We start from the raw sequence: 19,006 nt of genomic DNA, 5'->3' as shown, positions 1-19,006 counted from the left end.
CGGCTACCCCCTGATACTTAAAATGATTTAAGTCCTTCTTGGAGAGATGCACCCAAAGAGTAGTGATGGGACACTGCACGTCTATGTTGCCTCACGTGGAGTCTCACAAGTTTCACTTGTCTCTCTGACCCTATTCAACACCTGCATGTAGCCACTAGTTGAACTGGTCAGATGACATGGGTTCAAGTGCCTGTAATATGAACATGACACGCTCTACCTATTCTTCACCACATACAACCATAGTGCTATCACCAGTAATTGGATGAGATCAGCTCATGGATAAAGAACAGCTGGTTGAAACTGAATCCAAGCAAGACAGAGGTGATGCTGGTAGGCAGAGGAAAGCATTCTGAAGCGTTTGCAGCCACTGTGCAATCTTCTTTGGTAGCGGGTCTACACCTGCAGTTGGTCAATCAGTCTGTAGCTAAACTCTCACATTCTTCCCTGATGCTAAACTCTCACAGAGCAACATTGGTAAGCAATGCTTTCTACCATATCCAGTTGGCTAGGAGACTCCATACCACCTTGGCAAATGATGACCTGGCCTTAGTTATTCAAGCTGTTGTCAGTTCTGAGCTGCACTAAAGCAAGGATATACACATGAGATGGTTGAGTTCAGGATCCTGACAAAAAGAAGAAAGGAGAGTAGCAAAACACTGACCCTGGACTTCAGAAAAAGCAGACTTAGACTCCCTTAGGGAACTGATGGGCAGGATCCCTGGAAGGCTAATATGAGGGGGCAAGGAGTCCAGGAGAGCTGGCTGTATTTTAAAGAAGCCTTATTGTGGGCACAGGAACAAACCATCCCGATGTGCAGAAAGAATAGCAAATATGGCAGGGGACCAGCTTGGCTTAACAGTGAAATCTTTGGTGAGCTTAAACTCAAAAAGGAAGCTTACAAGAAGTGGAAATTTGGACAAATGACCAGGGAGGAGTATAAAAATATTGCTAGAGCATGCAGGGGTGTAATCAGAAAGGCCAAGGCACAACTGGAGTTGCAGCTAGCAAGGAATGTGAAGGGTAACAAGAAGGGTTTCTACAGGTATGTTAGCAACAAGAAGGTGGTCAGGGAAAGTGTGGGCCCCTTACTGAATGGGGGAGGCAACATAGTGACAGATGATGTGGAAAAAGCTTAAGTACTCAATGCTTTTTTTGCCTCGGTCTTCACAGACAAGGGCAGCTCTGGGCAACACAGCATAGGGAGTAGGTGAGCAGCCCTCAGTGGTGAAAGAACAGGTTAAGGACTATTTAGAAAAGCTGGACGTGCACAAGTCCATGGGTCCAAATCTAATGCATCCAAGGGTGTTGAGGGAGTTGGCTGATGTGATTGCAGAGCCACTGAAAATTCATGGTGATCCGGGGAGGTCCCGGACGATTGGAAAAAGGCAAATATAGTGCCCATATTTTAAAAAGGGAAAAAAGAGAACCTGGGGAACTACAGACTGGTCAGCCTCACTTCAGTCCCCAGCAAAATCATGGAGCAGGTTCTCAAGGAATCCATTTTGAAGAACTTGGAGGAGAGGAAGGTGATCAGGAACAGTCAACATGGATTCACCAAGGGCAAGTCATACCTGACCAACCTGATTGCCTTCTATGATGAGATAACTGGCTCTGTGGATAGGGGGAAAGCGGTGGATGTGACAGATCTTGACTTTAGCAAAACTTTTGATACGGTCTCCCACAGTATTCTTGCCAGCAAGTTAAAAAAGTATGGATTGGATGAATGGACTATAAGGTGGATAGAAAGCTGGCTAGATTGTCGGGCTCAACAGGTAGTGATCAACGGCTCAATGTCTACTTGGCAGCAAGTAGAGTGCCCCAGGGGTCGGTCCTAGGGCCGGTTTTGTTCAACTTCTTTATTAATGATCTGAATGATGGGATTAATTGCAACCTTAGCAAGTTTGCAGATGACACTAAACTGGGGGGAGAGGTAGATACGATGGAGGGTAGGGATAGAGTCCAGAGTAATCTAGACAAATTGGAGGATTGGGCCAAAAGAAATCTGATGAGGTTCAACAAGGACAAGTGCAGAGTCCTGCACTTAGGAAGGAAGAATCCTATGTACCGCTACAGGCTGGGGACCGAGTGGCTAAGCAGCAGTTCTACAGAAAAGGATCTGGGGATTACAGTGGACGAGAAGCTGGATATGAGTCAGCAGGGTGCCCTTGTTGCCAAGAAGGCCAATGGTATATTGGGCTGTATTAGTAGGAGCATTACCAGCAGATCGAGGGAAGTGATTATTCCCCTCTATTCAGCACTGGTGAGGCCACACCTCGAGTACTGCGTCCAGTTTTGGTCCCCCCACTACAGAAAGGATGTGGACAAATTGGAGAGAGTACAGCAGAGAGCAATGAAAATGATTAGGGGGCTGGGGCACATGACTTACAAAGAGAGGCTGAGGGAACTGGGGTTATTTAGTCTGCAGAAGAGAAGAGTGAGGGGGGATTTGATAGCAGCCTTCAATTACCTGAAGGGGGATTCCAAAGAGGATGGAGTTGGGCTGTTCTCAGTGTTGGCAGATGACAGAACAAGAAGCAATGGTCTCAAGTTGCAGTGGGGGAGGTCTAGGTTGGATATTAGGAAACACTATTTCACTAGGAGGGTGGTGAAGCACTGGAATGGGTTACCTAGGGAGGTGGTGGAATCTCCATCCTCAGAGGTTTTTAAGGCCTGGCTTGACAAAGCCTTGGCTGGGATGATTTAGTTGGTGTTGGTCCTGCTTTGAGCAGGGGATTGGACTAGATGACCTCCTGAGGTCTCTTTCAACCCTAATATTCTATGATTCTAAGTCTTCAGCAATTAGGAAACTAACTGGTACAGAATGCTGTAGCATGTCTCCTCAGCAACACTGAACACATCAAACCTGTATTCCACTCCCCTACACTTGTGTCTCATAGAATACTGAGCCAAGTTCAAGGTCTCAGTTGTTTTCTTCAAAGCACTCAGTGGCCTGGGCCCAGAGAACCTACAAGATCACCTAAAGCTCCACGAAGACAATTGTGGTTGATAAATTTGTCCCTTTGGCACAATGGAACTTTCTGCAATGAGGGTAAAGCTCATCTGTGCAAGGGACAGTTTTCTTGGGGGCCAGTTCAGGACAGTAGAACAGATTCCCACAGGAACTAAGGACCATCATAAACCTCACTGCCTTCCACTCTAAGTGCAACGTCCACTTCTTTGCCTTTGCCTTCTGTGACAAATATTCAGCAACATGTGTACATTATAAAAAAATTCTAAAACAAAACATTCCACTGTGCACACTTCTCCCCCTGGGGAAAGGATGAAAAATCATGAGAAGAAAAAAAACCATGACAGATATTAGTCATGATGCTTAATGCACTAATGAAAGGTGCTCAGTTATTATAGTGGTAAGCATGGCATAAGAACCTATATAGAACAGAACAGAGCAGAGCACTGTTCCTCATCCTGTGGTCTGACTGTGCTGTCTCTGTAGCATTCCCAGTAGAATCATAGAATATCAGGGTTGGAAGGGACCTCAGGAGGTCATCTAGTCCAACTCCCTGCTCAAAGCAGGACCAATCCCCACCTAAATCATCAGCCAGGGCTTTGTCAAGCCTGACTTTAAAAACCTCCAAGGAAGGAGATTCCACCACCTCCCTAGGTAAGTCATTCCAGTGCTTCACCACCCTCCTAGTGAAAACGTTTTTCCTAATATCCAGCCTAAACCTTCCCCAGCTGTTGGTCTGAAGAGTGAGCATCTGAACACAGAACTTGAACTCTGAGTCTGTGTTTTGCTGCTAATATAGATGTTTGGGAAACTAGATTTTGATCCTCCCTGAAGACATGGGTTTCACCCCAGAAAAGCAAGACTGTAACCTTGGCAAGAAAATAAAAGGGATGATTCATCTGCAGAGATTAGGAAATCAAACATATTGCTCTCCACAACTCCCTGCTTGTTTTTTTTTTTTTTTTAATTACGCCCTCCCATCAATTTCTCTCACTGCTCCTCGAGCAGAAAATTGGACAACTCTTTCAAGAGCCAGGGTTGCCAGATAAATGTGAGATTACCCCTTCTCCTAGGGATTGAGCTCTCTCTGCTCTACCTGCTCAGTAGCAAATCTGGATGCCCACCCAGTAGCATTTTGCACCACCCCTCATAATCTCTAGAGGCCTGAATGTGGAAAACAAATGTGTGATGAAGATCCAGATATTGGACCACAAGAAAAACAGCTGCTCAAGAAGTTTTAAAAACTGGATTTGTTTGCCAAGCAAAACTTTTCATTTCAGTTATCAGTTTAAAAAGTCAATATTTCAGATGTCAATAACTGATGATAATGAATCACATCATGTTTGTGTGGAACAGACAGAACTTTGTATTTAAAATAGACAGTTGAGAGGCATATATTGTGCTATTAATTGAGGACTAAGCTGGCTCAAATAAATGCCAGTTAAGTTTCAGCAGTAACTTATCTGTTCAATTAATATTCCTGTTACACAGAAACTATTAATTTTAATAAGCTTTAATTGTTGACTGCAACTGAGATTAGTGGTACTCTGCAATGTATTACCAGGAATCTCTCCTCTTTTTCAAGCCAGCGCTGATCTTCCTCCATTTCTTGTTGCTGTCGTATCAATCTCTCCTCCATTAGATGTGTTGGTAGGACCTGTCCCATTCCTCGCATGTCCAAAGTGCCAGAATCCTAAGAGGGAAAGCTCAAGGGTTGCCATTTGCCTACCATGGCAGAATGTCATGGGACTCAATAGTTTTTATACACAGTTGTGAAAACTCTTGTATTATAAGAGAAGGGATTTAGAAAACCCAAAACCTATAGTCTATGTTCTCAGCTCTACTAAAATATTAAAGTGGCACATCAAAAAGGACACATTCCAGTTGTAAACATTTAGTTTGCCCTGCTTATTATTGGAACGGAATGAACTTTAGAAATCTATTTTACTTTTCAAGAATTTTGATGTGCTTTTTTTCCCTTCTCTTTTCACAAAGCTTGGATGATGAAAACAGATTTGTCAGTATTACTGTCTGGGTCTTGGGCACTAGCACAATGTTTGGGTTGCTAGCACTGCAGGATAATGTTTCTATCCAAACAAACAAACCCTCCTCCCCACCTATTTTTACTGACACCTTTGAAAAATATTGTGGGATTATTTCTAATAGTTTTGTAAACTTCTTGTTCTACAGAATCTAAATTTTGGGCCTAACGCACCTGACACTGTCCCCTTAAGTGATGCTGAAAACACTAACCACAAGAAATGTAGGGTGGGGTTTTCATAGGTGCCAAAGGAAGTTTGGTGCCCAACTCCTATTGAAATTCAATGGGATTTGGTCACCTAACCCCCATACATTCCTGTGAAAAACTCAGCTGTAATGCATTAGTGATGAATATGCACAAAACACATCATGTTCTTATACTGCCTTCTCCTTCACCCCTACTTGAGCACATATAGAGCCAGATTCTATTGTTCTTATTGACTAGTTGGGGGATTTAGAGTATTACTCTACCAGTGTAAGAAGGAAGAAACATTTTAATCATTAACTAGTCTAGGGGTAGGCAACCTATGGCACCGGTCTGGGGGGGCTCTGCACTTTAATTTAATTTTAAATGAAGCTTCTTAAACATTTTAAAAACCTTATTTACTTTACATACAACAAATAGTTTAGTTATATATTATAGAATTATAGAAAGAGACCTTCTAAAAATGTTAACATGTATTACTGGCATGCGAAACCTTAAATTAGAGTGAATAAATGAAGACTCGGCACTCCACTTCTGAAAGGTTGCCGACCCCTGAACTAGCCATTCCAACCTCATGGAGGAATCCTACACCACCAACTATATATAGTGAAGGTACCAACCAGTACAGTATAGGCAGAACATATGGTCAAGTCAAACGAGCGCTCTCTTGGGCAAAGAAAAGCACAAATATGGGTTTCTTTGCATGACACATCTCTGCTGTCCTGTATTTAGCAAAATATCCCACTTTTCAGTTCTGCTCATGCAATTACAGGTAGAGAGAGAAGAGCACCATCACAGGGAGCAAAGAGACTTAGTAAGATGGGAGCTGCATGAGGACCACTACCATGACGAGATAGAGAAAATAAGGAGAGATGAAGGGACTGCAGGGAGAAAGGAAGGGAGGACGGACGGAATGTTGGAAGGGGAATGAAAAAAGAATTAGAAGGACAAAGGGGAGGGAAGGGTTGGGGAAAGAGTTTGGCAATCTGCGTGGTACTTAGTGGCGTTGGGATGGTGAGAGGTATGCTGTGATCATGGAGAAACCTTGGATTCATAAAGTGCATTAGGTATCCATGGCACTATATATTTTTTAAATGGATGATGAATTAATATATATTTTATTTAGCATAAACTTGTCTCCTTCAATAATAAGTAATAACAACTTTGCTCTTTTGCGGTGCATTTTGTCTGAGGAATTCAAAGTACTTTATAACCATTAATTTAGTCTCAACACCCCCAAAAAGGAAGGTAAATACTAATATCCCCATTTTAACAATTAGTGAACTCAGGCATAGGTGCACCACAGCTTGCCTAAGCTCATGTAAGAAACCAGTGGTAGAACAATGAACAGACTCCAGTCACGAGTCCCACTCCACTGTTTTTATTGATGAATAATATCCCCTTCCTTCCTTAATCAAACCATTTTAAAACTTCCAGGTAAATCGACTTAGTTTCCCTAGATTAAACACCAGAGTTGTATTTGCAATTTTTAAAAAAAGCTTTAGAATGCAATTAGTGTACAATGTACAATAAACGTTGTGAAAATTCACATTACCTCCATGGTGGGGGGCCACATTGATATTTCCTGAGGCCGATGGTTCCAGGAATCTGCTTGATCCAAAAGAGATGCCTGGCCAGGATAAATGCTGCCTGCCATGGCTGGTATCCCATGAGAACCAGGATAGCCAGAGACCTATAAAAAGAAAATGCTTGATGATCATATGAAGGCCCCCAGTTAAGCTCTTCCATGTTTGATGATTCTCTCTCATGTGGCCAAAACAGAGAGCATAATAAATGCCTCATGGCAGGAGATTAAGTCAATAAAAAAAAAAAAAAGAAAGAAAATATAGAGAATCAGAAGAAAGGTCAGCAATTCAAGCTGAAATATGACATACTCACAAATACTGCTTTAACAAACCACATGTTTATTGTGTTAGAACAGGTGTCCTCAACTAGTGATAAAAGTTATGTTTTAACCCTAACAGCAGAGGACATCAAAATCCCTTAATGAACAAAAACATATCCATCAGTACATTTTCAACATAAGGAATTACACACTCTCATTAATGTTAATAGGAATCATGCACATATCTCCCTATGAACTATGCTAAAAATGTACCCCCTAGTGTATGTTACAAGCTTAAATCCTGAGTGACAGCATGTAATTATCATAGCTGCAGGATGGCCTGACAAATTCCTTCTCTATAGAAAAATCAAAGCAATTTTAATGAGACTGAAGTGTTCTCATTTTAAAAAATGCTGCTTCATGCAGCTTTGAGCAAATCTAAAAATTCTGAAACAGTTCCATGACAGAAGATGTTTTAAATTTACTTTGATGGTACAAGACCAAAGTTAAACAGGCAAGTATACTATGTGTTAACATTTGGAGGGGGCTATCAACTCGACAGAACATGAAATGCTTCAAAGAACTCACTGGGGAACACAGCATGAACAAGGCCAAGGTAATCAGACCACTTAATCCTATTTTGACATGCAAGTGACTTTGTTAGCCAAGTGTAAATTGTCACATGCATGTTACATGAACACTGAACTTCCTTGATAAATATGAGAAAAAGTTTATTACTGTAGTTTTAATTGACTGGAGAGTCAGACAAACAGTTGACTTGCTTGCCATTTGGAATCAACCTACCAGACTCAATTCTGGTGTTACACTGGCGTAAATCAGAAGTATGTCTATTGAACTCAGTGGAGCTAAACTGGTGTACACATGAGGAGAAAGAGACCCACTACATGCAAATGGATGATAAACTATTTTAAAACAGCAGGCACAAAGATAGATAATATTTTACCTGGTAATGATTGGGCGGTACCATATGCTGTGGACTAGGATAAAACCCTTCACTGGATCTTGGACTGGGATAACCAGGTCTGCTGGGCTATAAATATAAAAGAGTGCACTTTTTAAAGAGAACAATCATATAAATAAAATACAACAATCAAAGTAAGTTATTTTCAGGAAAGGCAAATTTTCTCATACTGCTAAACTTATACAAGATGCTTCATGAAAGCAAGCTTCAAAATGTAAGCAAAAAAGGATTGTAGGAAACAACAGAGTTGAGTGAATAATTCATTCAATGAATTTTGCCTCTTTTTCTGTTTGCAAACAGTTTAGGCTAGTGGAATAGTTTAATATTCCAAATTATTTGCTGAACAATTTCTATTAATAACTCTTGTTCTGTAGGTTCTTTGAGAGTAGCTGATTGCGAGTATCCAATAACCTGAACTATGGGTTGGTTTTGAGAGGACACACTATTAAAGCATAATAATTAAAATCAGGTTTCAGGTGTGAATGCTCACGTTTCCAAGTTCATAATCGGCTTCCTGCTAATAGCTGCCACCACTTCCCATGTATTTTGGCAAATGCTCCTCACAGTTAACTCCTTTGCTAGAATAGTGGTCTAAAGTACAGGTAAAGCACAGTAAAGTCTAAACACAGGTAAAGCAAACTGAATTATTTCTTGGAATGAATATTCACAGAAATTATCCTGAGAGATTCCCTGAGCTCTAATTGTTAATGTCCATGTTCATGTAATTAACTGCCCCAAATTTTAACCAACATTTGAATTCCAAGACACTTGGATTATTTATGCCTTGTTTTATAACCCATGCCCAGTCTAGTGAAGCAGCTAGAAATGTCTCCCATTAGAATTGACAGCAGCATTAACTATAGGTGGCAGCTAGCAAGTGGCCACAAAACTCCTTGGCTGGCTATCAGATAACTGATCCCTTTCCTCTTTAGGATTAGTTGCAACACTTCCTGTAACTGTACATCGTCTGGTCAATCAAGAAAAAGTGAAAGAATTCAGAGGGTAATATTATACACTGTAATGTGAAAAGAAGCTTGCTATTCTGCATTGGCATCTAAGAGCGTATGATTTTGCTGGAAACTGAATACCATATCTATCTGTGGCCACTAAATGGTGGAGATATTGCTAGCGCGACATACTTTTATCATCTAGGCAGAGCAGCGCCACTACTTCATCATTGGTGGCAAGTTTTCTGACTTCTTCCCAGGGACATGTGATCAACATCAGCTTTCAAAAGATTTACACGTCTTTAGAGATTAAGGAGGCGGTGTCGCTAGGTGCAGTGGGGAAGGAATCAAGTGCAGAGAAAAACAGTATTTTGCAAAATACTGTCTGATTGCAAGGTTTCTAACTGTACATAGGGACAAGATGGGGGTATGTCATTTGATAGTACTAACTGTTGTGATAAACTTTGTTGTGAGTCTACTGGTATACATACAGTTTTGAATTAGAAGTCTAAAACCCTTCACTGTATGTGTATAATGATGCTGAAACTCTGTTACAATGAGAAGAAAAAGAAACCAAATGCCACCTGAGGAAATAATATGGATTCTAAGAGTCAAGTCTTAAAAGAAGCATTAAATCCCATGTTGACAAAATTCATCTAACTGGTTTTCAAATCATCAGTACACATCCTGAATATTTGATGGAGAAACAGTGTAAAGTGATGCCTTAACTCTGCAGCTAAATTTCACATCTATAGAGCCACATATATAAAGAGAGTAACTTGAACAGGAACAAAAATGATCTAAACCCCTCAAATAGAAAATGATGCACAATAACGTGGGTATCAGATTTCAAAATCAGCAGTCTTGATCAGGTCCCAAAGCTCATAAAATCACTGTTCTCAAAGGTGTTAACGATGTGCTTTTCTAACAGTTGTAATTCTTCATTCATTACATTAAAAAAACATTTAGTGCACTCAGATTAAGCCTTAGAAGGCAAAATTTAATCCCTTCATCAAACAAGGTTTTAAATTATTAACTACCATTGTTATTATGGGTCATGCAATTTATTTGCTTTCGCCAATGTATATATTACTGACTATATAAGCACTAAATCATGCCCGTTAGGCCAGGTCTACATTACAGACCTATGTCAGTATAACTACGTCACTCAGAGGTGTAAAAAATCCACATCCCTGAGTGACATAGTTATCCTGACCGTAACCCCCTGTTTAGATAGTGGTATGTCAACGGGAGGGCTTCTACTGTCAACATAACTATCACCTCTTGGGAATGTGGATTAACTATGCAGATGGGAGAGCTCTCATACGAACATCTTCACTTAAGAGCTGGAGCAGCACCGATGCAGTGATTTAAGAGTAGACCTGCCCTCAATCTTAGTTGATTAAATAGGTCAATGGGGTTTTTAAAATTCATTTTAGAACAAAAAGTTCAAACCATTTTTCCATGGGCTATGTTTCTTGTCCTGTTGTCCCTATTAAAGTGCAGAAGCGGGGCTCACAACTGTCTCAGCCAACAAGCTAAAGATGGTAAAAAAAAAAAAAAGAAAAAGACCCCACCTTTTGCCAGGAATGTTTATGGATGTGTGTGGCAGAAACAGCAGCTGGTGGCTTGGGGGTTTTCATGGTCAATTAGCTGGTTAAGACACAGCCAATATTTGGCACTGGGATGGTGACTGAACTCAAGGAGAAGCTAGTCAAAATATTTGTGCCCAATGGCTCCTATGAGGAGACACTGACGATAGTGGACTTTGGGGCTACTCAGCACCTTGCAGGATTAGACTTCAAGACTGCACGGCAGTGGTGTCCAGATGGATAGCAGACAGACATACCAATGAACATACAAAAAAAAAAAACAAACTTAAGGATCCTTTAAATTATAAAAGGGAAATCTTCAGAGAGGAATTGTAACAGTCTCTTCAGAATAAAGTAAAAATCGATTGAACTCATTTCTATCCACTCACTATTATGGTATAAACTTTATGATTGTCAGGGATCTCACTAGCTATTAATTTATGAGAAATAACACAGACAGAAAGAAAGGGAGAAAATGTTTAGCCCTAGGCAAAACAATTTAATGGCAAACTATTCTAGTCTTTTTCAAGTTAAATGACCATGAGAAAAGAGAGAAACAAGAGAAAAGTTAGTACAGTATTGGCTAACAGTCTGACCCAACACCACAAAATTGCAATACAAATCAGCTCTACTAACTCAGCCTATGGAAGGCTGGGTCCTTAAAGTGAAATCCATCTGAAATAGTGTAAAATTAGTTAAGTGTTATCATTAGCAGCAGATCACCAAACAGGGCAAGAGGAGGGAGCCTTCTGGCTTCTCTCATCACTGAACAATATTTAACAGGTTAATGGAATAAAATAATAATATTGTTGAATGTAAAGTATGTGTTAACAAAAAGTTAGCTACCTTGGGAGGGGCTTCATCTGATCCTCCTGAATCCCAGGACACTGTGACTTGTCGCCTTGATTCCATTCTCATTCGTTCTTCTTGCTGCAGCTTCTCTTCCTCCAATATTGTACTAAGGAGAAAATAAATGTTACACTGAAGATAAGTAATATTCTGGTTCAGTGTCTAATAGATGCTATCTCCAAATTTCTTTCAACCCCCCAGATTAATGGATCTCAGCCCGCAGACTGTCAGGAATTTACAAGGCAAATAAGGCTGCTTTTAAATAGGGAGAGGGCTGGTTAGGTTTCATAAAACTAATACTAGGGGAAAATACCTTTGCAAAATTAGCAGCTGAAACACAACAATCTTGATATGCAAAGACACATGGTAATGAAAGACATTTTTAGAAAATTATGGGTGATGCTGTAGAAGAGTTTTTCACATGTAAACATTTCTTTTGATCTAGTGGCACAAAGCATAATTATATTGAGAAATCCCAAGAGGCAATTAATCAAGCACATACTTGCAAACATTTATTTTTCATATGGAAATATTCTATTGCATCTCTGCAAAGGTATAAAATAAACTGCAGATATAATCTTTATGGAAGCATGAAAATCTTTCAGTTCTATTGACAAATTAAAAAAAGAAAATCTTAAATACTATGACTTCTTATTACATTTCAGCGTAACTAGGAACACATTTAACAGACTAATTCAGCCAAACAGAAATGTGATGATATTTACTCAGACTCTTACTATTCAGGCCAAAAGCTACAATTTAATCAAAATACAAAACAGTAGTAAAACTAGCTTGCTACTTACCACTGTTCTGACTATCACAGACTATTTGAAGTTCAACATAATACTGCTGTCTCCACGGCAGCCTCCTCCCAGTTCTGCTATGTGGATTATTAATCTTGGATATTTGCCATTTTAAAAATACTTAGAATGCAGCTTTCAAATAGGAGTTAAAAATTTGCTCGAGCTGCATGCTACATAGATTCTTCAGGGTTCTGAGTAGGTCTGATTGTTTTCGTATCAACCTCTCCAGAATGACAAGCTAATCAATCTTGTAAAGGAGCAATTCCCCCGTGTTTACCACCATTCAGGAGTTTCTAATAAGGAAGCTCATTCAAAGTTTTTAACCTCGTGGTTTAGTCCACTAAAAACATTCAGAATTACACATGCAAGGGATGAGATCAGTTGCAGCAGTCCTTTCTAATCTGGGAACTTTCTTGCTCATTTCAAGAATAAATTCTGCTTGACTGGACACTAAAACTCTGCTGTTTCTCTTTCAGCCAAAAACAGAAAATAGCTAATCTAGTCTCACAGCAACAGAAATGGATTTAAAATATGCTGCTGCTATTTCAATCCATCACTGCTGAAGTAAAACACACAAATGCCAGAACAAAAATATTCTATGGGAAATCAGATAAAAAACTTATTAATAGCAATTCTGATACAACAGTTGCAGAAGCAAAACTCTAGCTAGGGTAGCCCAACAGATGGAATGTAGCAAGAAAATCCTCCTATTCCCTTCTTCCTTTATCAAGAGCAAGGAAATCACAACTTAAAAAAAAAAAAAATCCCTTCCTGAAACTATCAAAAACCACCGGTAGCTTTGCGTTTAGGACCAGGTTCATCGCTGAGCAGCTTGAGAAATCAGCCTCTGTGCGCCCATAACCATGAATAGCAGATGATGATTTTTCAAGACACATGCCATGTCTCCAAGTTAAAAAAGTGAATGCTTTGTGTGTAATATACTTGGAGAGGTTTGTAACAGAGTCTTTGATACAGTGGGCTGATTCTCTAGTACTAGCAAATGGAATGGAGACATATCAGACGTTTAGACTTGGTTGATGTCAAAAATTTGTGCCACAGGTTTAATGTTGTGGAACACCCAGCTCCTAACCCCCAAAAGGGAATCTAACATTCTCATCTTGTCTTTCTGTCTAGCTATGTGTCACATTCATCATCTTGCTATCTGAGTAACTAATATTTACTAAGGGTATGTCTATACTACCCGCCGGATTGGCAGGCAGCGATCGATCCAGCGGGGGTCGATTTATCGCATCTAGTCTAGACGCGATAAATCGATCCCCGAGTACTCTCCCGTCGACTCCTGTACTCCACCACCGCGAGAAGTGCAGGAAGAGTTGATGGGGGAGCGGCAGCAGTCGACTCATCACAGTGAAGACACCGTGGTGAGTACGTTGACTATTCACGCTATTCACATAGCTGAAGTTGTGTAACTTAGATCGATCTGCCCCCGCCCCAGTGTAGACTAGGCCTAAGTCCAAAAAGATGGAGTGGGAATGCCACACATAGACATAAATGACGTGTTTTTCATAACATAGGCTAGCCTCTTGCCTCATGACCCCAACTCAGTCCAGTGAGATATTTCTAAGTCCTTACCATAAAGAGGCGTCAACCCCCTTACCAAACCATCCTGGGACCATTCTAGCTAAAGACTGATCACATGAAAAAGAGCTCGCACTTGGATGCCTTAGACTCCCCACTAGAAAAAATGAATATAAAATGGAAATGCCACTGGGAAGTTTTCAACTGCTGAAAGCAAAGAGTATAAATAACTCACAAAAACGTCTTTGTGTTTACCATGGGAAGACCAACCCATAGATGGAGTAAATCAAGAGATATTTTTGACCTTCTCTCAGTACAGCTGCTTGAGTACTCTGAGCAGTTAGTTAGACATCACAGAAGGTCAGGAAAAGTCACATCTAGGCATATTTTCCCAAACTACACATATTTTTAGCCACAGTAAGGACAGATGCAGATGCATTTCTATTCATATAATTTCCCTGCCATTTCTTAAGGCAGTGCCATCAAACTTAACATTTTTCTAGGAAAGTTTAGATGCTTGATTTACAGTTTCAGCTATTCAAAGGTTTACTTAACTTGAGAAATAAATTTAACTTTACTTACAAAGAGCCCGTTTCTGGAACATCTCAATAAAAAGAAAACATTTACCAATTGTTTCCACACAAGAGTTATCGGAGATCCTGCACGGTTTTCTTTTACTTAAGGAAAAAAAAGTAATTCTAGTACCTCAGATATCGCTGTGTGGAAACTCATGATAAATGCTGACATTTGAATGGCAACCTCTCTCTTTCTAAGAAATTTATCAGTGTAGTATCTAGATGACAAACTCAACAAATACAAGAAGCACTTCCTCGAATATATGTCACCATATTCTCTACCCTGCCCTCATTTTATTCCAGTTTCCCAAGGGGATCATTCTAATGGAGGTCTTTAAAGGAAAACACACTGTTTAGCAGGGTGGATAAAAATCAATGATTCTTTTAAAAATTAAAAAACTCAGATTTGTATTTAAATCTGATTTTTTAAATTTAAATTAAATACTTCAAAAACTAAACATTTCAAATTACATTTGAAATTATGACAACCTATGGCCTAAAGTTATTATAATCTATTAAAATGATTTAAATTACATAAAAATAATATTCAAAAAGTACACGTTTCCTGCCCAAGTTTTTAATAAAAGTCAAACCACTGACTTGCTAAGCACCTGGAACCAGCGTTTGTTGAAATGCTAATCCAGTTTTTGACAGCAGTAGCCTGCTCTGCAGGTTCAGAAAGAATATTTTCTTCAGTTTATTTAATTAGTTTGAGAATCCTGGCCATGGTGACCAGAAACAATGAGTTAAATTAACTAATTACAGATAATACTTTGTTTAAGAAGTCAGTTTTAAATGCAAATCATGTTTTCATAAACATTTTTTTTCTTATGCATCCTGCATTTAAGGTAGTTTTAAACCATTTTAAAAAATGCTGCTATTTGCATTTTAATTGAATTCCAATTTCTATCAAAATAGAGCATGACAAATCTGGAGTAAATAAATAATCCTCTAGTAAATAAGAAATGCATCATTCACCAATTTCTGTCATCATAAAAAATGGAAAAATTAAGAATCTGAATAAATATACGGTAACGTATATAATTTCTTAAATAAATGTGTATAGATATACTGTATCCTCCTGATTGGCAAAAAGTATCAAATTAATGTAAAGGCAATATTTAGATGCAAATCAATGTTTTAATGTTTATCAACCAATGAGACACAAACTTTTCCTCTCATTAGTAAAATAACAAAAAAGTATAAATGCAAAACTGGATTAAAATTTATGATTTAAAGAGGAGGTTACTTATCTATAACTGGAGGCTCTTTGAGATGTGTGGTCCCTATCTGTATTAAACCATGGCTTAAGCATGTGCACCATGTGCCTGGAGCCAGAGAATTTGAAAGTGGTGTTTGTTGATCCATGCATGCACCCTGGTTCACCTCATGCCGCCGACTGAAGGGATAAAGGGTGTGGTGGACCGACCTCTCCAGTTCCTTCTCTACCGTAAATCATATAAGATCTGAAGCACAGGGGCAGTAGGGTGAGTAATGGAATATAGATAGGGACCACACATCTCAAAGCACCTCCAGTTACAGGTAAGCAACCTCCTCTTCTTTTTTGAGTGATGGCCCCTATTGTATTCCTACTGTGGGTGATTGACCAGCAGTACCTAAGTAGGAAGAGAGCATAAGGATGTAGGGCTGAACAGAGTACCGATGTCCCAAAGGAGGCATCAGCAGAAGAGTCTTGCACCAGGGTATAATGTCTTGCAAATGTGTGAAAGGAGCTTGATGTGGCTGCTTCACAGATGTCCAGGAGGGGTACTTCCTAAAGAGACACCATAGTTGTTGCTTGTGCTCTCGTGGAATGAGCTCTTACCCGATGTGGTGGACGTGGGGGGAGGTTCGAAAGCTGACAGAGTAGAATACACCCAGAGAACCATTTGGAGATTCTCTGGGTGGAGATGGTATGCCCTGACTCTTTCTGCTATACTGATAAACAGTCTTGGGGATTTCCTGGTTGGTTTTGTTCTCTGTAGGTAAAAACCAAGGCCTGCTGAACATCGAGGGAGTGGAGTCTTCATTCCTCTGTTGAAGTGTGCGGTTTTGGGAAGAACACAGGTAAGTAATGGATTGGTTAAGGTGAAATTCTGAAACTACTTTAGGGGTGAATTTTGTGAGTATTGAGAGAACAAGGTTCAGGTCCCACTAGGGAGTAGGCTTCTGTGTAGGTGGGAAGGTTCGATTAGGCCTTTCCAGAATCTACCAGTCAGTGGATGTGTGAAGACCGAGTAGCCCTGAGAAGGTGGATGGTATGCACTGATCAGCGCCAAGTGGACTCTCAAGGAGCTGATGGACAAACCTGATGTCTTCAAAGATAGGATATAGTCCAAGATGAGAGGAATAGCTGTAGTCTCGGGAAGAATGCCTCTTTGTTATGCCCAAGAAGAGAAGCGCTTCCATTTAGCTAGGTAACATTTTCTAATAGAGTCCTTTCTACTATTGGAGACAGTCATAACATTGTCGGACATTGTAAGGACATGGTGAGAGTGGATGACTTGAAGAAAGGACTTGCATGCTTTCCGTACTGCTCACAACTCCGTGATATTGATGTGCATCCTGGCCTCTCAAGATGTCCAAACACCCTGGGCTGTGTGACTGTTCATGCGGGGTGCCCCACCTAATACGGATGTGTCCGTAATGATGGCCTATCCAGGGAGAAATAGGAAGCCCATGTATCAACTGCAGATTGGAGGCCAGTCATCGCTATCAGTTTGCCCTCATCTATCAGAGCTTTAAAATGTGCTCTGTCCTGTTGTGGAAGGCCGTCAGTAAACTCTGCAAGCTTGGTATAGTTTAGGAAATAGTATTTAGACAGTAGCACCTGGTAACTGGCTATCCTGAAATGGAGGCTGGATGATGGAGAAGGCCTCTCTTCCCAGTAGATCCAAGTGTTTGCCCTCTTTGTCAACAGGAGTAGACCAGGGATATTGCTGTCTAGCTCTTTCAGAAATGGCATGGACCACCAGTGAAGCGAGAAAACAAAAAATTACATACCCTTGGCCCACACATAATAAAGCTTCTCTGCCCCTTTGGGGGTAGGAGCGCAGGTGGCAATTGTCCTAGCTGGCTCTAGTGTGGCTTCATTAACGGGGAGAGCTATTCTGTTGGATCCGGAAGTGTGCAGGATGTCTACAAGTTTGTGCTAGGATCTCAAGGGGAATCTGAAGCTCTCCACCAACTCTGCGGAGAAGGTTCTGGAACTACCTGAAGTCATTGGTAGAGCCCTGTGTGGATACCAAATTTATATCTGCGGCTGCGGATATAAATTTGGTATCCACGCAGGGCTGTAGTCATTGGGAGGTTGGGGGCGGGGATGTAGAAGTCACTGCTTCAGCTGGGGATGATGATGGCAATCTTGCTGGTTCCAGTGGAACTGCAGGATCTGGAGCAGATATGAGCGTGCTTTTTGCAGGGAAGCAAGGGGTGACACCCTGGCAGATCAGATTGACTCTGCAGTGGGTACTAGTCCCAAGGCCCCCAATATGGCTAGTAGGAGGTGTCGATGGGTGCCCACAGCATCTCTGAGTGAGATGACGCGGAAGTTGGTTCCAAACTTGTGTGGGTCTTTTCGGTGGAGGAGGATATGTAGGGTAAGGGAAGAGTGGTTCATCAGATAGCTCAGAATCTCCTGATGAGAAGGCTGATTCCGGTTACAGCTGTGGTACTGTTGGTGGCATTGGAGGGGAAGTGTATTCTGTGTATGGGAGGGGAGATAAGCTCCTTCCAGTAGTTGATTCGCTTGGAGGTGATATTATTTTCCTGGAAATGGAGGGGCTTGATGGAGGAGGGGACCTTTCAAAAACCGGGAAGTCATGTGGTGGGAGAATACCGACTGACCAGACACCGGAGGGTGGAAAGCCGAAATTGCTGCCAAGTGTACCTTGACCGAGGCGGGCGCCAGCCCTTGGCTCCTACGGGACAGTAGGCTGTGCATTGTGTGAAAAAAATACTTCTTTTTGTTTGTTTTAAACCTGCTGCCTATTAATTTCATTTGGTGACCCCTAGTTCTTGTGTTACAAGAAGGAGTAAATAACATTTCCTTATTTACTTTCTCCATACCAGCCATGATTTTATAGACCTCTATCATATCCCCCCTTAGTCGTCTCTTTTCCAAGCTGAAAAGTCCCAGTCTTATTTCTCTCTCCTCATATGGCAGCCGTTCCATACCCCTAATCATTTTTGTTGCTCTTTTCTGTACCTTTTCCAATTCCAGTATATCTTTTTTGAGATAGGGCAATCACATCTACACGCAGTATTCAAGATGTGGGCGTACCATGAATTTATATAAAGGCAATATGATATTTTCAGTCCTATTATCTATCTCTTTATTAATGATTCCCAATATTCTGTTTGCTTTTTTGACTGTCGCTGCACATTGAGTGGATGTTTTCAGAGAACTGTCCACAATGACTTCAAGAGCTCTTTCTTGAGTAGTAACAGCTAAGTTAGACCCCATCATTGTATATGTATAGTTAGGATTATGTTTTCCAATGCGCATTACTTTGCATTTAACAACACTGAATCTCATCTGCCATTTTGTTGCCCAGTCACCCAGTTTTGAGAGACCCTTTTGTAGCTCTTTGCAATCTGCCTGGGACTTAACTATCTTGAGTAGTTTTGTATCATCTGCAAATTTTGCCACCTCACTGTT

At 40.6% G+C, this 19,006-nt stretch overlaps 1 protein-coding gene across 6 annotated transcripts in view; it reads right to left on the bottom strand.

The window, feature by feature from the left end:
* PTK2 (protein tyrosine kinase 2) overlaps nucleotides 1–19,006 on the bottom strand; it is a 297,965-nt gene that overhangs the window by 31,524 nt on the left and 247,435 nt on the right. For all 6 annotated transcript variants that reach the window (XM_065398777.1, XM_065398776.1, XM_065398773.1 and 3 more), the window contains 4 exons: nucleotides 11,427–11,538; nucleotides 8,024–8,110; nucleotides 6,769–6,906; nucleotides 4,530–4,661 (listed from right to left, as the gene is read on the bottom strand). In XM_065398777.1, coding sequence (XP_065254849.1) covers nucleotides 4,530–4,661; nucleotides 6,769–6,906; nucleotides 8,024–8,110; nucleotides 11,427–11,538 — 469 coding nt within the window. The remainder of the gene's footprint in view (nucleotides 1–4,529; nucleotides 4,662–6,768; nucleotides 6,907–8,023; nucleotides 8,111–11,426; nucleotides 11,539–19,006) is intronic.

Source organism: Emys orbicularis, chromosome 2 (assembly GCF_028017835.1).
Source record: "Emys orbicularis isolate rEmyOrb1 chromosome 2, rEmyOrb1.hap1, whole genome shotgun sequence".
In the NCBI taxonomy this organism is placed as follows: Eukaryota; Metazoa; Chordata; order Testudines; family Emydidae; genus Emys; species Emys orbicularis.
This window is presented reverse-complemented; position numbering and strand designations above follow the sequence as displayed.